At 40.5% G+C, this 26,712-nt stretch overlaps 1 protein-coding gene across 1 annotated transcript in view; it reads left to right on the plus strand.

Moving 5' to 3' along the window:
• The window catches only part of LOC141001587 (unconventional myosin-IXAa-like), a 106,332-nt gene that overhangs the window by 15,212 nt on the left and 64,408 nt on the right, over positions 1 to 26,712 (plus strand). Inside the window, exons 2-4 of the mRNA XM_073472709.1 lie at positions 21,368 to 21,462; positions 22,100 to 22,162; positions 25,452 to 25,551. Coding sequence (XP_073328810.1) covers positions 21,368 to 21,462; positions 22,100 to 22,162; positions 25,452 to 25,551 — 258 coding nt within the window. The remainder of the gene's footprint in view (positions 1 to 21,367; positions 21,463 to 22,099; positions 22,163 to 25,451; positions 25,552 to 26,712) is intronic.

Consider the following 26,712-nt stretch of genomic DNA (forward strand, 5'->3'; position numbering starts at 1 on the left):
ACAGGTGATGCTTTGGTTCGGTTTGTCATTTGACTGTACACACACCTGTTTCTCTTCCACTGCTGTATTATGTTCTGTGTTTATATCTGCATCATCGCTTTAAGCAGAAAATAGTTTTTTTTACCATCTTCCTCTTTCCTTTTATGTCTCTGCCTTCACTTACTTAACCATCTATAATACTTTTTTTACATTAATCAATACAAGCTTTTCCTCTCTCAGATATTCAACTTACTTTCGGGTCACAGAATAATACAATTACAATCAAATCAAAAAGAAAAGTCTCATCCCAACACCTTCAACCTATTCTGTACCTGTTTGTTCTTCCTAAAAAGAAAAGTTTAGAAACCCTGATGATGTTTTTTTTCTTAATAATTTTCCATATTGTCCTAACCTCACTCTATTGGCTCTGTTCTGATATGAATCCTGTTCTCTGCTGGTGCAATGACCCGTTTTCCCCATGGGGATCATTAAAGTTTCATTTAATCTAATAGACCATAACAGCACAGTTGACTGATGCTGATGCTGCTGCTGCTGCCATAAACTGTGGTAATGTACAGTAGTAGGTTGTTGCAGCTGCAGAAGTTGTCTTTCTTTTTTTCAGAATCACAGGAAAAGTCTTGCAAGCTGTGGTTTGAAAGAAATCAAAGGTGATTGATTCACTGTACAATTTGACACTCGACAGACCTCGGTATTTCTGATGGTGCTGTTTTTGGTTTTGTTACAAAAACACTTGAGGTTTTGAAAAATATTGTTTGAGTTAAAATGGATGCCTTCACAATGTTAAAAACATGTTTGAAAGGATAACTTCTCCCCCGTGCGTAGTTTTTCAGTCTTTTTCCTGAGTTGCAAAACTATGACATTACAAAAACGTGATTCTTCAGTTGTATTGATGGTCCTGGAGCAACATTAACTATGATGTTGTAAGAACAACACAAACACGGCGATTGTTGTTCTCATACGTTCTGGCTGTGGAAACAAGTTGTGAACATGACATTGACATATCATCACCTTTGAAATTGGGAAAAGCACAAGCAAACCATTTCTTATTCTCACATCAGGCAGTTACAGACCAACATAATTCATCTGGAGTCTTGTTTCGGACAACCTGGCAAATATAGGTCCAATATTCACTCTCTTTTAGCTCTGTTTTTGGTCTCTATCAACTCCTGAGGGAAATATCTGTCTCTATAGCTGCAAAATGCTCCACTATGTTCACCAGCTAGTTGCTAAATGACGCGGTGGCTGAAAACGATGCTACAAGAGCAGTGGGAGTGAACCAGAACAGTGACGTTGTTGGTTGGAAAGCTAAACAATGAGCTGACAGTTATTATGCTTTACGTTTTATTTACAACCTGAATTATCTTTTGTTTCTGATAAAGATTGCCTCCTAAAAGTTGGCAATTCTTATAATCAGTAAAGCAGTCTGGATTCAAACATCATGCTGTCAGTCCGGTCATCTTTTCTTTTCTCAGCTGGATCATGTTACACAGAGCAGCACAGTATAACAGCATGGCAGGCTATAAACCTGTCAAAATCAACAAACTGCAGAACTGTGATGGAAAGAGAGAGCAGCGTGATGTATGTGCTGTTTCGCCAGCCTCATTTCTGCTCACTGCTTTGAAGCTCCTGCTAACGATGCTAACAATCTAAACTGCTCCTCAGTCACAGGATGCCGCATTTTTTAATGTCTGCTGTTTTCTAATCCCAGATGATTATCTAGAGCACTAAAATGTGAGTAAAGCCAGAGACTTGATATAGCATATCTGGGCAGAGGTCATGATTAATATGATATTTGTCTGAATGACTGCCATCCCCAGCGAAAAGTTTAATATTTGGCCAAACTGGCAACTCAGAGTCTATTATTAGTTTTAATTGAATCTTCAGTTTCATCATGTTATGAAAGGCTTATTTGAAAGTGAAAACAAAGAAGCACTTCCCTGAAATGTGAGTCATATTTGTCCGTTTATTTGCAACAAAGCAGGAAGTAGAGTGCCAGGATTTCTGTAATAACATAATAAATAACTGATTTACAGCATGTGCATGTTGCTTGAGCTGAGTCCGATCACGTTTTTGCAGTAAGCCGCTCTAACCGACGGGAGTAATGGGTGAAACTATATGAAACACGTCTGTGTTGTACAGTATGTTCTGCTGTATCACTGCAGCCACTCGCTGTGTCTGCCCCCTGATGCAACAGCCCTGCAGAGGGAAGATGAAAGCGCTCTGTTGCAGCACCCTGCCTCCCCGCCTTCATCTTCTCTCCATCCCACCCAACCCACTACACCACCGGGGGCACATTGGGGGGGAGGAGGGAGAGATAAAAAGAAAGGGGGAGGATGGCGCAGAAAGAAGAGAGTGAAGAAAGAAGGGTGGAGGAGGAGGAGGAGGGAGATGAGACGAGGGGGATGAAATCCTCACTTAAATAATAGAGAGCGGGAGAGTCATTTTCAAGTGAGCGCGCTCCCAAGTGTCCCAGTTTCTGGGGTTTAGTGAAATCGAGATGAGGCTGGTAATGCCGACAGATTTCACTCTTCCTGGAGACCGTCCCCGCTGTCCTCAGGAGTAAAGCAGAGCAGCGGAGACGCTTCCTCTACGGGCGAAGCAATTCTCCTGCCATATCTTGCTCGCCTCTCACCCCCCTCAGCAGCTTGTTCATCTTGTAAACAAACACCATGAAGTTGTGTCTGGGTGCCCTCTGAGCTCTGACTTCTGTAAAGATCCTTTTAAAGGTGTTTAATAGTACAGGTCTGCTGCAGTCTGCGCTGTTTATCGCTTCCTCCCAGTAAACACTAAACAAACCCTGCTTCACTCACAGCACTCCAGGGCCAGAGGTCAAGGAGGAGCTCACTCACTCAGCAGGATGTGCAAAAATGTGCAGCATGGTCATTTAATGCAGAAATTCCACATGAGTAAATACTGATTGAGGGATCCCACTAGGGCTGAAGGATTTGGCGGATGGTATTGCGAATGGGATATTACCCACAATTTTAGTGGTTATGTTCATTTTTTAAATTAATTTCACTGACAAAAAAATGATGTATGTGATTCTCGCTGGGGTCTTCGGGAGAATATGATTAGGTCAGTGCTTCTTTTACAATGGTATGTAGCAGACACATCGCTTCTGAACAAAAAAGTGTTTAACGTTGAGCGCTCACATTTATAATTTAAGATCTGATTAATCCTAACGTCAAATTCCTTAACAAAGACGTGACAGAATATATTTGTTAACAGCTTTTCTCTAAATAATCAATGTGATTGTCTGGAGAGATGTTATTGTTTGTGGATTTTGTTTCTTTATGTAAATAAAAAATCTTAGAAATGTTGTCATATTTTATGATTTCAGTCATATTACCTTGCCAAGGTCACCATCCTTAGATTTCTTGTCTTTAAACTGCTGCCATCATCTCTGATTTAGTGCCATGGTTTGTTCTGACCATGTATTCATATGCCAGTGTGATGTTAGTGCAGACAAGATAAGAGGTAGAGTTTGGAAAGCTGGTTATGACAGTAGTTTGGACCTACAGATAGATAATTGATGAATCCATGTAGAGCTGTCGTGGTGATGGAATTTCCCCTGCAGTGATTTAGAGCGGCTCAACAGCCTCGACAGCCTCGCTGCTCTTGGATGCAGGTTTTTCATATTGCCTTGTCTAAATTGACTGCCTCTCGTTTTATCATGCGACCAGAGCAACTGACATGTTCATGCCTAAAAAAAACCCAATCCAATCACCAGAATAAATGTGAGCTAAGTATGTTTATGCAAAACCACAGATAAGTTCAAACTTCTAGGTTCAATTCCTTTTTTTTTCTCTCTGTGCTCTGGTTAAGTTTAGGAACAAAACCAACTTGGTTAGGATCAGGAAAACATAACGCTTTAGCTTAAAATACCTTTTTTGGCTACAAACACAGCTGTTGTCACACTTACAAATGTTGAACAGCAGACTCCCAATAATCTGAGTATTGGTGTACATGTAAGCAATTTCAGTGTGTCTTGATGCACAGGTATCTTCGAAAGGTTGAGTCAAAAATATGTTCAGTTTGAGTGTTTAACCACAGATTGTGTTTCTGTACCAGTGACATGTTGTTGTTGGACAGCACGTGCCTGCTTTCTCCTCTTCGACATCCGTCTTATCGTTCATGCTTGTTTACTGTGTGAAGATAAACACTGATGTGACGCTGCTATCACTGCACCATCACGTCGCAGCTGTTTGTTAACAGCCGTTTGGATGATCCTGTGGCATAGCTGTTGTTTTAATGATAAACGTGGATGAACAGTTTGTTCTGACGATCCAAGGGTTTTGCTCGGTGTGTGTGTTTGTTTGTGTGAGTGTGTAGTAAATGTGTGTTGGTTTTGGGATTACATGCGGTGAGTGCTCCAGTGGCCCGTTGCACTGTTCACATTGGCGGCGTGCATTTTTGCGGCTTCGGTGGCTGCAGCCTGGTGTAAAAATAGATCTGTTGTAGCATCGTCCTGAAGTCTGAAACACATCAGGTCAGAGGACAGATAAGATAGAGAGGAGAAGTGAATGACAAAGAAGATAATGAAGCCTGGATGTTGGGAGAGAGGTAGAAGTGGAGCCAGCCAAAAAAGGAGAAAGGAAAGGGAGAAAGAGAGCGGTAGAGCGGCCTATTATTAGCAAAACTTGAGAGCTAAAGATGGAAGAAGAAATAATGAATGGCTGCTCAGTTTCCAGAAAAAATCTCTGGCTAATTTTCAGATGGATAAAGAGGAAATAGTTCAGTCTCACAGGAAGACAAGAGTGTCTCTCTTTTAGTTGCTTCACCTCCTTCCGATGTTTCCTTCCCCGGCAGACAGAGATAAGAGAGGAGGAAATGCCATCCTCCTTTATTGAATTAGTTCACCAAATCCACTGTTCATACAGAGCTCTAATTCAACTTCCCCGCTCTTTCTTCCCCTGGCACTTTGGTAACACAATATCCCATCCATGAGCAGAGAGATCGGATGATAACTCCACAAGAACTGACATTTTGGCTCTTAACCCGTTTACAGAGTTATGACCAGTAAGGTGACTCTCAGTTAAAGCTGGAGATATTTATTTGTATTTGTGGCCAATGTGAAATATGGTTTGGACGTGGAAACGGCCAAACTGGAAACTGGACTTGTTGGCCAAAATATCTCTAAATCCAAAATGTTTATCTCATAAATCTGAAAGCTGTGTTTTTGAAGAGGAAGTGAGCTCTCCACCAGAAAGATTAGATCCGAGTGTGGAGAGCTGCACATTTTAAAGCTGTTATTTCTAGCTAATGTTTTTAGCCACCCTAGCAGCATGGATTTACAGATTGCAATATTGGTCGGTCAGTTGGTCGGTCCACCTCAGGTACAATAATTGTCTCTTGAAAATTTCATCAATCCATCCAGTAGTTGGTGGGAATGTCTGGTGATCCCCTGACGTTTCCTTTAGTAAAAGTGTAGTAAATCTTTGTTCTATGGTGAAATATCTCTCCAAATATTGGATGACTTGTCATGAAATCTGGACCAGTCAGGAGACTAAAGGGTGAGAATTGATAACTTAAGAACAGGCATATCAAATGCATGTGGAAATTCTGCTAGCTGCCACTTACATACACCCCACAAGAGGTGTGTATCATCATCTCCGTCTGTGTGTGAAAGTGGAGAACATTTCGTCTCTTCAGTCAGGTCAGTGAGGAGGAAGAAGATGGTCTTGTGGCTGCCGGTCATTTGAAGACAGACATGAATCACAGCGAGCAGCTATGGCAGAGTGGTGTGAGTCGGTGTGATTTGAGGTTCTTGTTGTTGAAATGAGGTTTCAGCCCACGACTGAAGATAGAGAGTGACTCTGCTGTTCTGTCTGAAGTGGTGATCTTTCCCTCTCATCAATTTTGACCTTTCAGACACAACAGTGCCAACATGATTGATGAGGTTCTCCGTACCTCTCTGTCTCTGTCTCTTAAGAAAACACAAAATGTTTATGTCGGCCTTTTTTTATGTATCCTATGTTTGCAAAAATGCTTCATCATTTCTTTAATGATTCCTCAGTCTTTTTTTCCATTACCTACCTTGATGTGTGCTGCATTAATTAAGAAAACCATATTGTAGATGGTTGTAGAGTAAAGATTTGCAGCACAATGACACCTACTTCCAAGGTTGAAGATGAACACTGTTGAATAAAGAACAACTTTATTGTCAGACCAATTGTTTTTTTGTGAAGATCATGATACTACAAGTGTGGAGTTTCTTGTTTCACTTGCTGTGGCTGAGCTCTTTGGCCTTTGGTGAGCTGCTGAGCAAATAATCTCATGTTTTGAGCTAAATGTGATGCAGAGTTGGGGAAAGTCACACAGGGAAAGGGGAAGTAGTGAAGCCAATATTCTGTAGGTACTTTACTTACACTTTTGAGGACAACGTGGTGGGAATGTTACAGAATAATAAAAAAGATAAATAGAGAACCACGAGAGAGAACAATCACACTTTTTAAGATGTAAAGCTGCTTTCAGACCAAACTGAGGCCTCTGTCTGTATGAATGGACCCAGCTGGCAGTGCTGCAGGGGGCCGCAGCAAAAACAATTAACCAGGTTCAACTTTAGCAGCAATGCAACACATAAAGATACAAGCACAGATTCCTGTTGGATTACTTGGTAATGCAAACACTTAATTTTTACTGTTTACCTCACAATTGATGCAAAGAAAGATTCACCTGTGCCCGTGTTGGTTGGTTTGTCAGCATGATTACACATAAACTACTCAACGGATTTCCACCAAACTTTGATGGAGGATGAGTCTCTGACAGGAATCAACCCCAATAACTGTTGGGGGTGGGGATCTGGATAAAGGGACGGATCCAGGAATATATTCTCACTGCCATTAACTTTGCAAAAATGGTGTTTTTTGACATTTTGGTTGATTTCTCAGGGAATAATTCATGAATCTTGATGAAAAAATCACGCATACCTAGGTGGCTGGTATATATGAGTGAGTACAATGGATCCTAGATCTGGTGAGCTTTAATTATGGTTAAGCTGTTTTACATTTTGAGTGAGTTTGATGTTGGATAAGGCTTGACTGAAATAAAGGAGACTGTTGGGCCTTGGAGGAGGTATGCACTCTACTGAGTGCCATTCTAGTTACCACTGTGATAACCATCCAGACTTGTTAATTCCCATCTCTCTCTGTGTTGTAAACCATTGTGCAGTGTTTTGGGTTTGATCAGCCTTTAAACGCATTAATGTGTTGCTCAAACTGGACTTCCTGGATCATGATTCATTGTCTTAAACAACACGACCCCACTAACCTCAGCACTAACCCTGCCCTGTTTTAACTAGGCCGTGTTGTTGTGTCTTGTGATTAAATTGTGTACTGTTTTAATGTGTTAAATATTATATGTAACAAAGATGTTGCACAAGAGCCTAAATCCTCCTTTGTATATTTTATAAACAGTAGCACTTGGAGACTGCACCGCTGACAAGGAAATTAAAAGCAACAATGAGCTTGCTAAGGCCTGTTGGAACCGAGTTAATGAAGTGAATTTAAGAGTGTAGCGGAGGAGAAAAAGAAGATGAGAGAGGGAGAGGAAATGCCTGAGGTTGTAACCAGTGTTCCCCTTCCCCTGCAAAACCCACAGTAAACAAAGCACAAGCATGTATACACGAACACATGGACAAATACTGGAAATCTATACATACCACGTGAGATCTCCTCTCTGAACGCAAAAGAAAATTGAAGAAATTGCTGCCGTCAGGACACAAACGGACATGACAAGTCTTCTTGAAACAAACAAGCATTCAGCTCACACATGCTCACACACTACATCACAAAACGTATGGACAAACACACACTTCTGTATGAACACGCACACACCCAGTGCACACACACTCCCAAATCCCTGAATTAATCATCTATCGCTGCTGCACACACACACACACACACATATACACACTTACCCACTGCAACATGTAGGAGTCAAGCTCTCGAGGGATTAACACTTCAACACACTCAGTCGTGGGATTTTCCCACACCACCTCGCACGCTGAGTTACATTTTCTGTCAGTCACGCCGCGCGGGGTTACAGGCTCACCGCCAGCTCCAAGCACACTCCCAGAAACCCTCAGGATTTGCCAAAACGCTGCGAAGCTGTGGTGCGTTAGAGCGCTCGATCGAAGCAAAGGCGGTTTGGGGTCGATTAGGTGTCTTAATGTTTGTCGAAAGGCTGTGTTTTGTATTTTTTTACTGGGGAGGTTGAAACACATCTTGCGAACAGCTACATTGGCAGAGGCAGAACACACGAGGCCAGGGCCTTCATGATGTATGGCCGGCCAGTTGTTCAGAGCTGGTTGAGTAATAAACATTTCATCAGGTGGAGTTAAATACAGACCTCTTTATCTGTCTCCCAATGGGTTTCATCCAGCTGTTTTTACGCAGATTTTTAATTTGTACACCAGAAAATGCAAGAAAAAAAACAGGCAAAAGGTGAAATATTGCAAAGAATTTTGAAGTTCGGCTAAGGTGGAAATGTTGGCACGTAAAAATCAGTCAGATTTTAACGGCTGTTAGAAATAGATATTTTGAAAACACCTTTTACCTTTGCTTCTTCTGCTTTAGATAACATGTATGTCATGGTATTACCTGCTATTTCATGCTTCCACTCTACCTGAAAAACCTGTAAAATAAGGAATAAAAAATATACTAGTACGTAGTCACAATGTTCAGGTTTCATTCTGACAGTTGTTGCTTGTCACTATTACCCTCTTCTCTTTTACGATATCGGCTCATCAAAGCACCACAAGGTATGTGAGGAGCAGAGGAGACAAATTCATTCATCGCTCATTCATTAAAGGAATAGTTTAACATTTTGGGAAAGATTTGCTTTCTTGCCAAGGCTGAGATAAAAAGATGGAGACCAATCTCATATCTCTAGAGTTAATATGAAGCTACAGCCAGTATCTAGCTGTCTGGCTGCAGTGATGTCCTGGAGTGTCTCTAGTTGCAATCTCATTGTGACAACCAGACTTCAGGAAGCCACTGCACCCGACCAAGTAATCGTCTTATACATTACCGCCCACCCCAATAATCACAACTAACCAGCTGCAGCTACATTTATACCGTACAAAGTTTGTTTTCTCATCCAAGCATAAACAAGGTGTTGAACTGTTGTTCCTTTTAAAAAAGATTTTTTTAAAAAACAATGTCATTTCAATAAATTATAATAAATCACAACCTTCTGCATAAATTCTCATAAATGGAGCTGGAATGGAAAAATGTAACCCTCATTTGCATTTAATTTTGCCAGAGGTTCAGAAAACCTCTCTCTGCAACTTTCTACCTCTTCTCTGTCTTCTCCTCATCCTCCTCCTCACCCTCGTGTACCTCTCTTCAATCTTTTCTCACTTTCCTCCCCTCTGCCACCCTTCTCTGCCTTCGACCTCTTCCCTCTTTATTGTTTTCCTCCCTTCCTCTCCTCATTCTACCTCTCCCACTTCTCATGTCTCTCTGTGCCCATCCTCCTCCTCCTCTCTCCACCTCCTTGCTGACAGTGGTAGAGGGCCTGTTGACAGTCCTGTGCCGTGGAAGGAGGCTTTTATTGCGCCTCTGTGTTCAGTCCTTCCTGAGGCCAATGGGATCCAGATGTGGCCCAGCACTCTAGTGACAGAAGCCATTTATGGAGAGAGAGAGACAGAGAGAGAGAGAGAGAGAGAGAGAGAGAGAGAGAGAGAGAGAGAGAGAGAGAATGTGTGTGTGTGTGTGTGTTATTGTGTGAGAGAGTGTTAGAAAGATGTGAGTTGTCGTCTCCTCAACGCGGTCTTTAACTCTTCTCAACACGTTTACAGATGTGTTTGGCTGCACTGGACTCAGGTAGAAATGTTTGTAGAAAAGAAGCGAATGTATTAAAGCAGACTTTCTGAAAAATGAATCCACATGTGAGTCAATATGAGACGTCAGGTTAAAGGTGTTTAAAAGGTGATTGTGATGTTGCACAACATACATTTTTGTGTGTGGATCTTTTAACTGTGAGACCTTCAGACTGAGGACATTTTTGACATTCCTCGTATCTTCAAAGAGCTGTTTGGGGTTTAAATTAAGGTTTTAAGGTTAAGGTTAGAATTAAGTTCAGTGCGGCGTCCTAATGGCTTGTGGTCTGACACACATACCACATAACCACAGATTTAAAAGGGGACTTTTGTAGCATGCCATCCCCCTGTCTGCCCCTCTCCCTATGTTCTCTGTCTGTTTCTTCTGTTTACTATACAAGAATAAAGACCGACAAACTGTGTGAGGAAATATAAACTACGATGATACTGTGAGAATCTTTATTTACAAAAGAAAAACAGTAGCTAGGTTTACACTTACATTTTGCAAAGATTTCACCAAATCTTGAGAAAACTGGCATAATTGCACATTATTGGGCATTTCCATCCACTACTTTTATGCGATTATTAGGAGTTGGTTGGTTGATATAAACAGCTGGCTAATTTTCCTGTCAGGTGCCATTAAACCGCAGAAGAAAAGGGCGCGACATTCCCAGTAAAAAACTAAGTTGAGAGCACAATGGAAATCTGACATTTATGTTGGTTTCATGTATTAATTTTAGAAGGGTTACAGTCTCCTCAAGTCTTCCTCAGTCTCCATAGATCTCAAGTTTTAGTCTCTTCAGTGGAAGATCCTTACAAGTACAGATGTGTGTTTGTCTTGTATTATTCTGCGTCTCTCGCGTGACTTTCTCTCCTTCCGTTTTCCCGTTGTTTGCGTCTGTGTGTGTGTGTGTGATGTATTGTAGTAAATATCCACTGCAGAGGTGTGTCCTTGCATGTGTTTGTGTGTGAATGGAGTAATGGGCCCCTGTTGAAAGGCTGACCCTGACAAAGCCACAACAGAGCTGCAAATGACTCATACTGTACGTTCATGCAGTCACATCCTGGATATGTACAGAAACACTATTCTTCAGGCACAGAGAAGAGTATATGCAGAGATAATATGAAGTGTTTGTACAGTATGTTCTCTCTGCAAAGTGACAGTATTTCCTCAGCTGCACATACAAATGACTTTATGTTGACTTTATACTTTGTCGTGTAAGCTTGGATGAGGATTAGTGTCTCACATTTTGTTCTTTATCTGATTTTATTTCAGTCACTTCCATGAGACACACTTGCAGTCTGCCTTCCTCCACTGAAGAGTGTATTAAAAACCCAGTTGTACTGAACCCACTTAAGTTCAACAACATTTATTCAGAATAAGCCTTCTACGTTTTACAGCCGTGTCTGTTATACCCTTTTGCAGATCCACAGGCCAACATCAGCTCGTTGTCCAGTTTTAAACCTTTTTGTGGTCAAATTGGGCAATAAATACTGGGAATTTACTCAAATGGATGATAGTTGGCGAGCAAGACTTTTCATGTCCAGCACCATTCATTAGGCTGTGACGTTAACTGCTCGGGCTCACCACATGAAACGAAGCTCCAGCTCAGAGGGTGTCACCTAATAGCAGAGCACTATTAGCCAATAACTGCAGCCACATGGAGAGCCATGATGAAGCTGGTTTCTCAGAGAGCTGAAACCAGTGAACTCTGTAGGTGATAGAAATGGATGTGATTCACGTTATGCTTAACATTCATTATTTCTACAATGTAATCCTTATTTTTGGATCAGATTTAATGGAACCCGTGTTGCAGAAAGGCTTTAGAACAAATACGCTTATTGAAAGTACATGATAATACATCATGAACTCCCACTACATGTACCATTTAATCAATAAACAGTTGATCATCGTTGGCAGGAACACAGCAACTCAATAAGATGCAATAAATATGAGCTCATGAGGGGAATTGTGAAGGTCTTGTACAGGAGTAAGATGCTTCATAATTGTTTTTTTTTTAAAAGAGGTAGTTTGACAGTTTATAGTTTGATAGCTTATTGTTTTAGATAATACAGGTAGCATTTTCACACATTGCACACTGAGTATTTTATTATATATTACACATATTTTTGGAGCTTTTTTTGGTACGATTTTGGTGTTCTATTAACTTATTTCTCATACCTTGAGCCTAGTATAGCTGTATATAGATGTGTTATATTATATTAATGTTATTTCCTGTAAAAGATCAATAAAGTATCTTTAGAATTTGTGGTTTTAGACAAAGCCAGGCTAGCTGTTTCCCTCTGTTTCCAGTCCTTATGCTAAGCGAAGCTAACCATCTCCTAGCTGTAGCTTCAAGAAAGAAAATTTGCATACTTTCCTAAATGTAATGTATTTTACCAAATCTGTGTTTGAGTTGTTAGTGGTGAGAAAATATTCATTTTTACTGACGTATCTTTCAGATTTTCCTACAGCTTTAAAATATATATAAGCATCTTCACTGTAGCTGGTAAACAACAAGAGACAATAATTGATCATTGTAAATGATTTAGTGTTTGTTTATGTTTAAGTGGCTGTACTGAATGTTCAGCCTGTGAATGAGGTGGACTGTAAGTTAACATTTAAACAGGAAATAAGGTAATGGTCTTTTGTAAAAGCCTGGAGGAAGTTAGGAAGTGCTCGATGGCCATATAAAGTAAGTGTGTGCATGTGTGTATGTGAGTTGGAGTGGCTGGCTTTAGCGAATGTTTGCTTGAATATGTGCATATTTCCAGGCCGTATCCAAATACCGTATTAAATTTCTTTGTTTCTCCGTCACCCAAACTAACTCTGCTTCTCTCTACGTATGCCAGCTGTTACAAGGAGGCCCCTGTCAGGATTACGTAACTGTCCCCCTACTCCGTCCTCACCTCCTTTTCCCTCCCTTGTTTCCTTTTTTCCTAGAAAGGAGGGCTCATCCCATGTGTCTGAAGTAAATGAAAGAATGAGAACAGAGAAAAAAGAGAGAGAGGAATGAGACAAGAGTGAAAAGTTAAAAGAAAGTCATAAAGTTGAGATGCAAAGACTTTATTAGCTTTCTTCTTCATTATTTAGGGTCCTTAATTTCACAGTTACAACCACTCATGGTCCTGAATTCTTATACATTTTGATAAAGAGGTCTGGGTCAGTTGTAGTTCTTTGTCTCTTGAAGACAGTTTGCTGTTTAGCGAAGGGATTCAGAGATATACAGCGGCTTTCTTTTTTGGCAAATCTCTTACAAATACATACAAATGTAGTTATTAGTTAGTTTAATATTTTCTTTTCTGTGACGTGCACATAAGACAACACGTAAAAACATATTACATCACATACCAATTACTGATGTACTGCTTTTATCTGTGTAATTAAAAAAAAAAGTCATTTAAAGACATCAACTTGGTCAAACTCGGGATTTTTTCACATTTTTTTTATGTTTTGTTGACTTAACAATGATGTAAAAACAGTAAAAGACAAATTAATCCATAATTAAAATAACAGTCAGTTGCATAAAAAGTTTGATGCCTTGCCGAAGGGTGTTTTGGTCAGTTAAAAAGGAATAAAACCACCTGTCTGCCTGCAGAGGATGGAGCGTTACAACCTTCAGTTACTGTATGAGTCAACCTGCCAGCTGCTGGTGACAAACACCAGTTAGCCCAGTTAATGAGGGCTTGTGGATGTCCAGATGCAGGTAATAGCAGTTTACACACACGGATTAAGGAGGTAGCGCACTTGAGCAGAATGCAAACACACACACACTCTCTCACACAATGTTGTCATTTGTCACATCTTATGAATGTTACAGCTCTCTGCTATGAAGGGCAGAGCTCTTCACACAAGCACCTGCTCTCCTGCATGAGTGTGTTTTCAAGCCTGACCGCACACCTAGAGGAATGGCTGGCACTAAAGCTACTCTACTCTAGCCACACACAAACACACACACTCTGTGAAGCCGGCTGCACCTGCTGAGCTGAGCGTAGGAATGCGATGTGATGTCATCTCGCTGAGAGCTCCTGTGAATGTGGAAGTGGTAAAGCCCTAAAAAAAAAAAACCCTTTGGGTCTAAAAGCAGACTCGGACGGCCCTCTCTGGGAGAATCCACACAGCATGAAATCATTGCGAAGGATTGTTTTCAAGGCATTTCTGCTGCTCCAGATGCTGTTCAGCACAAAACAGGGAAGGGAAGATGGATAAGAAAGACACAGAGGTGATGAAATGGATCCAAGGTTACGACATGGTTGGCGCAGACATCTCAGTTCACCTCAACTCAGACAGTCAAAACAAAATTTAATTTGTATAGTGGAATGAATAGGGATGATGACAAATGACTCCTGTGATGAGTGGTTTTAGTCTGGAGTATTAAGGGTGTTGCTTGTTGGAATTTAGCTGCTGGTTGAACCGCTTCATTAAGTCAAACTTCTTTTGCCTATTGTTCTGTGAACCGTATTTTCCTCTGAGAACAGCTTGTTTATTCACTTATGGAAAAGATAAATATTTCTGAGTTTGTATTATTTCCTCATTAATATCATAAATATTAAAATTCTGAATTGGGGTTGAATTCCTTCTCCAAAACTACATAGTGCCCCTTTAATGCCTTCAGTTGTGCCAGGGTTGTTAATGGTCGAGTGGTTAGAGTACAAGTTAACACAATCTGTTAGAACTGCAGGCTATGTGGTTAAAATCCTGTCGCTGGAAAACCTTTCCTTAAGGTGGCAATAGACAGCTTTCCCCCTGAGTGTTTTCAGGTGGCATTATTGTTACAAAGACAACTGGATTATTTCTGTTTTCTTCAGAGTCGCAAATAACAACAAAACAGCACAAAACATGACTTTGTTCAAGTATTTAGTGTATATTGCCAGTTAACCTTCCTTTTGTGCAATCAACATTTACTACATAATCATACGTTGAAGCACAAAACTTGTCTGCTGCCAGTTTAAGGATACTGTGTCAGACTCTCTTGCCAGTTAGACAGACACTATTGTTGTATATTATTGTATACTTGTTCTTTGCACAGTAGTATGTATAAGTATTTGTCAGCATATACAGTAGATTAACTGAGTTTAGGCAGTCTTACCTAACACATTCCTCCGACTGTCTCTGTCTGTGTTTTCATCACACTATAATATGCTTGTAGAGCAGAGAAACAGAGCAGAGCAGACGTCTGCTTTAATAATGGCACACTGGGCTGAAATTAGCCGCTCTGGAGTAAACCGGCACTAAGCAGTCCAACTATTGAAAGAGGAAGCCTTTGATTAGAGGACAGGGCAGTAACACACTCACAGTAAATCCCTTGAATGTTATTTGGAAACAGTCTCGAATAATCTTTGAGAGATGAAAACTATTTCTTCTCTCTGTTAGTCATTTGTTGGTGTTAAATAGCTTCACAGTTTTTATACTAAATGATAATTGTGTGACACTTGAAGTCATGATTGCAGCGAACTGTATCTGTCTGTATGATTTTTCCCTTTCTTTACCAGGGATGAAGCTGTCAAAAGCTCAGTTTGACATGTCCAACTGTTCATGCGTATCAGCGGTGTAACTTGGCAGTCTACTCCTGTCGTGTTATAGTTGTTTAATGAAGCAGCAAATGAGGTTAATGTGATCTGGAGTGTGCGTGTCTGTTAGTGATGACATTTACTGTATCTGCTACCAAAATCGTTCAGCGTGTGGTCGCTGCATAGAAGATGTGTGTGTGTATAAGCTTGACTGACACAGACCATGTAGCTGTACCGCTGTGTGCTGCTGTCTGGATACCCACAGGCTGAAAGCGGAGCGGTGGTTTCTGGTTCGGTTTTGTCTGGTTGAATCTGTGGAAGAAGGTTGAGATCTTCTGCCCACCTGCTGGTTTTTAAAGCAAACTTTACATGGAGCAAGATAAAACAAAAGCTAACCTACTTTCTGGAACCGCTCTGTCCAAACACAATACTGTCTACAGCGAGTGTGAATGCCATGGGCAGTACTGCTACAGTGCTAAGAATGCTAGCAATGTCCTGCCACTTGTAAAATGTATTGATGACAACTAGCACTCAACTCAAAATGTGAGACACAATACTGTGTTTTGTTATACAGAGTATGAGTTAAATGTATATAAATGTGTGTGTGTGTATATATATGTATATATATATATATATATATATATATATATATATATATATATATATATATTAATTTCCTTGAATGAAACGCAATATATGAGTCTAAAGTATATTTATTCAGTATTCCTTGGAAACTCTCCATATATAATCAGCAACAAATTACATAGTTACTGTCAGAAAACCTATAAAAGAATGCATTATCAAACTACCTACTCAAGGCAAGAATATTATAATATTGGTGGCCATGTTTACATTACCCTACCTAGCTAACAGTTGATTTGAACAAAAACAGCATCAGTCTACCAAAATCATCTTGAGAGCTCACGCAGGTCCCTCCCATGACGTCAGCTCCCTCTGACCTGGATATTCACAAAGGCAGAAACAAAGAAACTGCTGAAACAAGCAGTCACCATCACCTGGACATCAGGGTGCCGCAGCCGCCATCAATAATTTTAACCACTCAGCACCCCATGAAACACAGAAAACTAGCTAATGGAAGCTAGCCCAGCAGAGGTTTTGGCGTGTCTCCGCTTGTTTTTTCACAATCTAGGTCACCAAACGGTTTTTGAGTGTGTTTAGGGAAACACTGCAGCCGTACTGAGGGAAGCAGACAAAGAGGGGAACAGAAGGAGAGAGCACCAGGTTATTAGCATTAGTATTTGAGCTGATTTTAGCCCCCGCTTTAAAGAAGGTCCTGACATGCTAATTAATGGGCATGCTCCCATCTCGTTCCCCACCACACTAAACTCGCTAAATCCTGTTCTGAAATAGCAACACCACTGCTTGCTTCCTTGGAGGCTGAGGAGGCTTTTCCGCAGCGGTGGAGGAAACAACTGGCTAACGTAATGTGACAGCGTGGAAGAGCCCAGAGGGGTTAACACAGTGCATAAGCATACATTAGCATACTGTCAGTATCGAGCTAGTGTTGCCATTTGGATTTAGAGACACACACACACACACACACACACACACATAAAGTCACAGCAGGATTAAGCCTTGGGGTCAGCACATTTGCTTCAACATAAAATCTAACATATGGCCGGCGATGTGTGGAGCTGTTTTTAGCACACTTAAGTTGGTTATTTAGTCTCCATATGGCACCACAGGCTATGCAGTGTGAAGGCCGAGGTTAATTCCGTTTGTATTGAGTCATGTTGAGTTTCAAATTGAAATGACAATTGAGTGTTTTAAGTCCATGAGAACTGCAAATGTGTCCACTCTGTGTTTTGTTTTGTTTCCTCAAGGCTACATGTGACAGGTGAAATTACAGTTTGTTATGCTTTGCAAGGTCCAGTAAGAAGGATTTGGAAGTATGTATTGGCAGAAATTATGTTTTCATTCGTGTATAAGAATCAATGTGTTTGGGTTGTGTTACCTTAGAACGAGCCTTTACATCTACAGAAGGAGCAGGTCGTCTTCCACAGAGTCCGCCATGCTGCACCAAACGAACCAATGATGAACCAAGCAGTGGATCTAGAGAGGGCTTTTAGCCTTTATAGCGGCCACCAAATGGGAGGGTGAGACGAGGGGTAATCAGTTGGTTGCAGTCTGCAATCTTACTGCTAGATGCTAAATTTAACTAAATCCTACACACTGGATCTTATTGCTTGTCACAAATTTAGATTAATTTCTTCTTCTTCTTCTTCTTCTTTTTCTTCTTCTTCTTTCCCCAGTAATTACCTTGAACTTGACCCTTTCATCGTCCAAACAACTTTATACTAATTTTTTAATTTTAAACAATTTTAAACATTTATCAGTACAGGAAATAATGTCTGGCCTATTTTCATGGGGGTTGTTGGTGGATTTTTTTCATTTACAAGTAGATGTTAAAGAAGTGACAGAAAATGAGGGGAAAGAGAGCGAGGAGAGACATTTGAGAACGAGAGCTGAGAAGTATATCTGTAGTTTTTAATTTTGCAATAACCACAATGATATACCACAGTGACATTTTTTTGTTCTCTCATGCACTCCCTTTTGTCTCTCGCTCCCTCACCTCTGGTTTATTCATATGTTTAGCAGACACACGATGCATACTTCACGCACGCGCGCGCGCACACACACACACACACACACAGAGTAATCACTGATGCACAGTGTGTGTTTTCCTGTGCTGTGGTCACAGCAGGCGTTGACCATGAAGCAGAGTTCACCGCTAAATCATCCAGACACTCCTGCCCTGCTCATTAATCTCTTTCTCTCACAGATGCTCTCACACAGACACAGACACACACACACACACACACATACACACACACACACACACACACACACACACACACACACACACACACACACACACACACGACACAAACAGAAGTGCATGTATTATGAGCTCAAACGCAGTCCATACATCCTCCTGTTCTCACAAACATACAGTGAATATCTTCCCTGTCTATCTTCTCTCTGCGTTTCTTCTGCCAGCAGCGGTTTGATTGTCACTGACAGTTTCCATTAGAGCCGGGCTCATTTCACTCAATCATTTCAGGAAGAGGATTTTCCTCTAAAACTCAAAACTGGAAACATTTAGCCACAAAGGGGCTCTTATATCCAGAAATTATTGGGGATGAAAGCTCTGTCATTATCATGTAAATTGCAGTTTCGATTTACATTTTGGATTGAGGGAATTGAAGGAGATCTCGCTGCCTGTCCGCTCTCACATTCACTCTGTGGTTCATCTAAGAAGCCACAATAGGGATCTGGTGGAGAGAAAAGAAAGATGGATGGATTTGAAGGAGAGAAGACGAGCATAGAAAACAAGAAATGCAGTCGTATTTGTTGTTTTGTTGCTCTCGTTTGTCCTGATTGGCTGGTTAAATGTGTGTCAGGTCGGCGGTGTTCGGGGGAGTTTGAATGAATCATCGAGAGATCAAAGTCTGATTCAGGAGCAGGATCTTACTTTATTAACGGTGTTATTCCATAGCTGTAGCGTTCACCCAGCGGCCACAGTCAGTTATCTGACGCCCACTTCTCTCCCAGACTCTTCCTCATCCTCCCTCTCTCCCTCCCCTCTTCCTCCCCCCCTCTCTCTCTGCTGTTTCTTATTTAGTCATTTATCATAACTCCAAAATACTGATTGCATCAGCCTGAAATTTCACCCCTGCTTCAGTGAACTGAAATATGGAAATATGTTTTTCTCTGCCTCTCTCACGCTACATGTAGGCACTCCTCCTGTTTTCTTTCTTGTGTTTTTCTCCATGTCCTCCTCTCCTTCCTTATCCCCTCTCCTCCTTCTTTATTTTTTACTCTTCTTCTTTTGCCTATCATCTCATTTTCCTAATCTCATTTCTCACTTCTTTTTGATCTTCTATCCTGTCCTCATTTCCTTCCTTCTCATTCTTTGTTTTGTCGTCTCCTCTTGTCTTCACTCCTTCGTTACTTTCATCTCTCCTCTTTCCAGGATGATCTTCCCTCCCCTCAACCTTCATTGTCTCTCCTCCCACTTGTTTCTTTCTTCTTTAGCATCTTTGCTAAAGTCTCTCTTTTTCTTTTTTTGTCTCTGGACTTGTTTTCCTCTCCTCTCCTTCTCCTTGTTTTTTCTCCTTTCCTAGCCTCAAATCAAATCAATTGTATTTATATAGCCCAAAATCACAATCACATTGCCTCAGTGGGCTTTACAAACTGTGCAGTGAAACAATATCCTCTGTCCTTAGACCCTCGATTCGAGTGAGGACAAAACTTGCCATATTAAGAGAAAAAACCCTTTCAGTCTCCTCTGCACTTCCACTTGTTTCCTCTCTTGTTTCCTTTCATATTGTTGTTTTTTCTCCTCTCCGAGTCTCCTCTCCTCTTCTCGCCTTGTTTCCTCCCTTCTCCTTGTTTTTATCCTTTCCTAGTCTCCTCTTTTCTCCTTGTTTTTATCCTTTCTTAGTCTCCTCTGCTCTCCTCCACTCACTTTGTTTCCTCTCTTGTTTCCTCTCCTCTCCTTGTTTTTCTCAGTCACCTCTCCTTCTCTCTCCTTGTGTCCTCTCCTTGTTTTTCTCCTTACCTAGTCCCCTCTCCTCCTCTCTCCTTAATTCCTCTCCTCTCCTCTCCTCTCCTCTCCTCTCCTCTCCTCTCCTCTCCTCTCCTCTCCTCTCCTCTCCTCTCCTCTCCTCTCCTCTCCTCTCCTCTCCTCTCCTCTCCTCTCCTCTGGGGCCATCAGACTCCTAATGAGAACCTGAATGAGTCCTCCAGGGGCCCCTAATGATGGACTCCCTGTTAGTGTGTGTGTGTGTGTTGGCAGAAATGCCCACATACTCCCACGAGTTGTTACTGTGTCTGTTTTCGGCTCTGCAGTGTGTTTGCCTTTATAGGAATTTGGCAGTTTAGTGCACGGTTGACGTGTCTGAGAGTGAGTTAGTGTGTGTGTGTGTGTGTGTGTGTGTGTGTGTGTGTGTGTGTGTGTGTTTGTGCGCGCGCGTGTGCGTGCCTGCGTGTGCGTGTGTGTGTGTGTGTGTGTGTGCCTCCTGTGGGCCCCTTCCTGAGCCTCATGACCTCTGTTACAGTACTGTGATTGGTAGCTTTTCCCTCTCCTCCTCACACATTTTTTCACTTTGGTTCAGAGTTCGGTTCCCATCATAAAGCCTGAATGTATAAATACAGTATTTTTAAGACCCTGTAAAACTGTAAAACTTGTGTTTTTTGCTATTGATTGTTTATAAGTAGTTTTTCATTCTGCTTTGGCAAAAGCAAGTTGTAGCCAGTTGTTGTAGATTTACTTCATATGCTCTGGAGCTGTTCGTAGGAGCCAAACCTTAAGAAGGCAAAACTATTTCCTTATATTTCATCATACAAAGTATTTCATTAGATGATATGTGGGCAACACTGACACTGACGTGATGTTAAATTGACACCCGTCGATGGTGTCATCGTCATTACTACCAGGTGTGAACTGCATGCAGCTTCAGGACGCCAAGAGTCAAAACAGTTTTTCAGCGGACTGTGTTTTTTCTTTCATTAAGAATTTTGGGAAAACATTAATAGAATAACTAACATATATCTGCAAAACTGGAAATCTGGAAATCTATAGTCAAATAGTTAAATGAACATCCTATAGCACTCCTGAAAGTAATTGTATAGTTTGAGGAGGAAACCAGCAATGTATGAAAAAATGAGGTGCCCTTTATGGTGTTACTACCATCTTTACACCCCATTGGCAGTATGGAAGTCTGTCCTACTGTGCTCTTGTTTTAATGAATACTTTAACATACATCATATTTTTCTTGATTACATTTTATCTTTTCATGTCAGGGCTTTGTTTAGCTTTTTGTCTTTCACATGTGTATTTCTTTATAGAAAAATAGCTATGTGGCTTTAAAAAGTGTGTCTTTTTATTTTACTTCTGTGCATAAAGGTAAATGGCACCACCATACACGTGTACCTGTCAGTTATCACCTGTCTCCATGCTGATCTGTTGGACTGAACTGAAGGTGTCTCTTTCTGTTTTCTCACCAGGCTTTTGGGAACGCTAAAACGGCCCACAACAACAACTCCAGTCGCTTCGGCAAGTTCATCCAGGTCAACTACCAGGAGAGTGGCACCGTCAGAGGGTGAGACTCACACACATAACCCACATATAGAAGATGGTGCATGATCCACGTATTTATAAATATTGTTTGGTCAAATGGGCAAATCAGCCTACAAAAAAATGATCATAGGGGCCAGAATGAGGTTGTTTAAGGGCCACATTAAGTCGAATAGAACTTACCTAGTACTTACTGTTTAATGAATTGCTAAAAATAGCTGCTGATTAATATCCCACATTGGTCACATAAAATTATTAAAATGAATAATTAATTATAAATGTTGTGTCTGTGAGAATTAAATGCTCTAATCTTTGAATACCAAGGTTGATAATATGATTAAGATGCATTCATTGGACCCTGATTGTAAATTTATAACTGCTATTCATAGTGCTTCATTTCCTCATGTGAGGAAGGAAACTGAATTAAATCGGCCATTAGGTTATCTTGAGACTTGTTAATAAGTCTCATTTCACCAATTATTAAAAACACAATTATAACTCTGCCTCGTAACTGTCCCTCCTGTCTGTTTTTATGTTAATTTTCCTTTATGAGACATTAGTCTGCAACTTAACCCTCTTCCAAGCATTTCGTTCAGTCAATATCTTAGTATGTTTTTTAAATATATGTGACTTTGTGTGCTTGTGTGTATGTTTATCTTCAGAGCCTATGTTGAGAAGTACCTGCTGGAGAAATCCCGTCTGGTGTATCAGGAGCACAATGAGAGGTGAGCAGAGACACAGGAAGCAGAGATTTGTGGATCATGTACTGTATGGGTTTTACATACCACTTTCACTCACCACAGGGTTTGCTCAGGTTTTTGTCATGTAGTTAACACATCTCTGACATGCTCACATTGTAAGAATTTACCCAAGGTTCTCCCGTATGTTAGATTTTAGTTTGAGGATGTGACATGGGAATTCATCAGCATTGATTTTGACCATTTATATGGAGACCTACAGTGCTTTTTAGTTTTCTTCCTTACCTTCAGGGTTTTATAAATGTTCTTGTGCATGTAAAAGATCTTGAAAGTAAAAAAAGGTCACCAACAGAAGCTTCTCTCTCCATCAGAAAACACTGCTCCTGAAACGCCTCGTCAGTTGGCCCGCCTTTAATTCTGTGACTTTGTGACATCACACTACATCACCATGTCACACATTTGCATAATTTATGCTTATTAGCTAGTTTGGCACATAAGAATGGATTTAGCGAAGCTGCTCTGTTGTTGTTGTTAACAGTGCTGGCTCAGGCATGTGTCAGCTAGCCAATCAGTAGAGACCAGGTATTCGGGAGGGGGGACCTTAAAGAGACTGGAGCCAAAACAGAGAGGGAATACCGTGCTATAGCAAAGTATGAGGAAACTGGTGTGTTTTTTGAGCAATGTAAACCTAATCTGGTAGTAACACAAAATAAAACTATTAGCTTGAAAATGAGCATAATGTGTCTCCTGTAAGTGGATCCCCTTCAATGGTAAGAGTATCTTAAAGCAGCGGGAAGCAATTTCAGATGTAAGGACACAAAATCCATGTGAAAATCAGTTTGAAGCAATCTGCTCATTTACAATTTCTTTTTTTCTTCAGCAAAATTATTTAAAAGGAAGAAATAAAGAATCTTAAGGAGTCCGGGGTGCTGTGGTGCAGCCATAAATTGAGAGCCATATTCCCACTTGTTTGAGGGATAAGATTTCAAATCCATATCTCTGCACTGATATGTTCTTTGTCTCAGAAACTCAACACTAAAATAGTCTTCATTTCCTGTGGAAGCTGGAGATGTATCAGGTGTCCGTCTGAAATAGCCCTCTGCCCTTCATGAAGTTAACACCGCAAACTATCAGCTTTCCTTCTCAGTTTGGTCATTTATGCACGCAGGAAGTGATCGTTTATTTATACTGATTACACATCAGAACAATTTTAGAGAATGATAAAAGAGATTTTGTAGAAACTGGTGTTCCCTACTGTCTGCTCTCACTTCTCGTTTTTTAACACGCCAGCAGAAACTGTTGTTGAATCTCCAATACAGCGCTCACACATAGATAGGAATTTTCACCTGTACCCACATAACTTAAATAATTTATTTCTTCTCTCAGTCAACACATACACCCTCTCTGCTTGACTGGCTCTATCTGTCCCAGTCAACAGTAAAACAAAATCACCGATCCCACCAGAATAATGGCTTTGTGAGGAAAGGGGAAAAAAAACAATGTAAACCCGTCCACCGGTCATTTAATCCCTCTAACCTTGATTGGCCTGGGGTTTCTATTTCATCCCGATGACAGGCCCTGGCGGCCATATTGATAGGGTGGAAACTAAAGACAGGACCTCCCAGACGGGTCAGACCTGAAGCAGAGAGGTGGGGGAGCAGGCAGGCTGATGATAAACTGCAAACTATCTTAAATCTTAAAACCAGGCTCATGACAGGTTGCCTCTGTACGACCCCAGTGGAAGAAATGAAATACTAGGAGTGAGCTAGCTGAGCTTTCCAGTCGGGCTTTATGACTCTGGACTTTGATGGGACTGTAGTGAAAGCGAGAGGCTGTTACTTAACAACTGTTGTTCCGTCTCAAATGATTAGTACGGCTTTAACTATTAATTTGTTATTCATATATCATGTTATAATTTTTAACTGTAGCTGTGGGGCTGCTTAGCATACTGTAAATTTGCCAATGTCATTGTCATAAATGAAGGTAACATGGGCACAATTGAGCACATTTGAGTGTCATATGTTGTAAGTGGCTGCAACCAATCATATTTTAGCATCTTCAGTAGATCATGTACCTTCAACTTTCATTCGTTCTAAAACTCTTGAACCTGTTAAGCCAGAGCAGAGCCCAACTGGGACACCTATGGTAACATATAAGTGAAATGTATAGTTTGTCCAAAATGAGATTCTGCCTGAGTACTCTGTACTAAAACCTCTCTAATTTTGTTCCGATTGACTTTATTAGCATAAAAGTTGGCAGAGGTAATGTTCAGATGTTTTGCTATGGTTTGCTAGAGATGCAGAGCTGCAGCTGCATCATTCCTCAGGAATATATCTTCTAAAATTGTAATTAAAAAAAAAATCGTTCATTTATGCTGTGTGCCAACTTCATTTACTCGGACCCAGTGACATATATATTTATACTTACACATCTGAACAAATATTTCAAGTGTTCCCTTTATTATGATACCTTGATTATTCGAATAGACCATGTAATTGCAGATTTACACTCTGTTAATTATTGAGCAGAGACACAAAATAGAGGCTAGTTCTTAACAGGTTAAAGAGTTGTGATGATAGAAAAAGTTACCTTGAATAAAACTTGAGGCCATAGTGGTTGTATTAACAGCAGCTGTAGTGACAGTTTAGTAGCTTATTTAAATTAAAGCAGTACTAGTACTACACCTCCTGTGTTTCATTGCTACCTTACACTATTGATCATCAATCAAACTTTAGTTTGATTAACGTTTTATCCACCAGCACTAACCAGCAGAATTAAAGATAATACATTATGGTATCGCTTCTGTAGCTGCATACAGTTTTCAGTTAAAAACATCCTTCCTACCCATCCACCAATTACAGATCTGGATTCTTTAATATCCTCCCTGGGCTCTTTAACTTTCCACCACTCCATCAGGCACTAAGTGTCCCTGTGCAGAGGACTGAAGCTCGTTTCCAGCTGTAATAGAATTACATGTCAGTGCGTTGGCTGAAGCCCCAGCATTTGTCACAGTGGCTCGACTCCTTACCTCCAGCCCACACACCGCATTGCTGCTTTGTTTGACTTGAAACGTGAGCCTACAGGAGGTCAAAGGTGTGACCGTATTTGTTATATATTTTAGGTTTGGGTTGTGAAATAGGAATGCATATAGAGAGTTTTTCACTGTTACCCCTCCTCAGGCGTCGTTTCAGAGAGAGATGTAAAAGCTGCTGTCCTCTGTTTACCTCTGAGGGAATTTAAAATGATTCAAGGAATCAACACAGGAAAAGAGTTTATAGTAGAGTTACAGCCTCTAACTTTTTGTGTGTGTCTGTAGGAACTACCATGTGTTCTACTACCTGTTGGCCGGAGCCAGTGAAGAGGAGAGGAAATCCTTCCACCTGCTCAAACCTGAGGAATACCACTACCTCAACCAGGTCCGCACACACACTTTCATGTCAATATATTTATGTCGTTCTGTTGTTAAATTATTGAAATGCTGTTTCTGACAACATGAAAGGAAAAAAGAGGAAAAAAACAAGTTGTGTATATCTATTGATTTCAAGGGTTTTAAGGTGAGGTTTGCAATTTGCTGTGCGGCTCTTAAAAACATCTCAATTTGTGTACGGTTGTGTAAATGTGTTCACGTCTTACAAAGTTGCTCTTTGTGTTTGTATTTATGCTGTCAGTTCAAGTGACTAGAGTCGTGTTTTTTTTGTTGTTTTTTTCAATCTAACCTTTATTTAACCAGAAAATATATTTCAAGAGTGTCCCGGCCAAAATAGGTTCCAATAACAGTGAATTACAGACTAACTACATAAGGCAGATACAACGAAATATGCCATAATTATACAAAAAGACAAAATGTTCTATGACAAACAGATTATACATTTAAAATTGCTTGTCTCAAAATCATTATCCAGTGTGTATCCAGAAAAGATAAAGTAACATAAATAAATAAAAAACATTTTATGTTGTGAAGAATTTAGACATCTGATTTGTAATTTCAAAGAAGACATCGGGCCTCATGCAAGAAGCAAGATTCACTAATCTCTGCACAAACTTGTCATTAATGGCTTGTTTCAGCCTGATGAATACCGCCTGTTCTTTTAGCAGAGTAGACCATATTCACACGCGACCATTTTCCTCTGACATCACGCTCAGGGTGGTAAGCTCAAATGTTGTACTGCTTTGTTCCAGGTTGCAGGTCCTCATAAACACAGGCAATACTACAATTGTTTAATACTTCACCTCTTCCTGATTGATCAGAAAGTGAAAAGACAATGGATAGTGAAAATCTGGAGGGACATTGGGCCATATTTCAGGGTAAAACTACATTTTCTGACCCATTAAATACAACAAAATGAGCATTGAACCACTTTCTAGCTTGCATTACTTTTTGATATCTAAAATATTAACGCACAGTAACTCACATGTTGGACACATTTAATTTAGCCTGCAACTGAAATGCACTGGATGTAATCAAACAGTAATGTTAACTAAGAAATGGTTAAATGCTGACGTTAGCTACCTGGTTATCAAATATGTTGTTTTACCTTGAAATATGGCCCAATGTCCCCCCACATGTTCACTATCCA

The sequence above is a fragment of the Pagrus major genome, chromosome 8, assembly GCF_040436345.1.
Source record: "Pagrus major chromosome 8, Pma_NU_1.0".
Classification (NCBI taxonomy): Eukaryota; Metazoa; Chordata; class Actinopteri; order Spariformes; family Sparidae; genus Pagrus; species Pagrus major.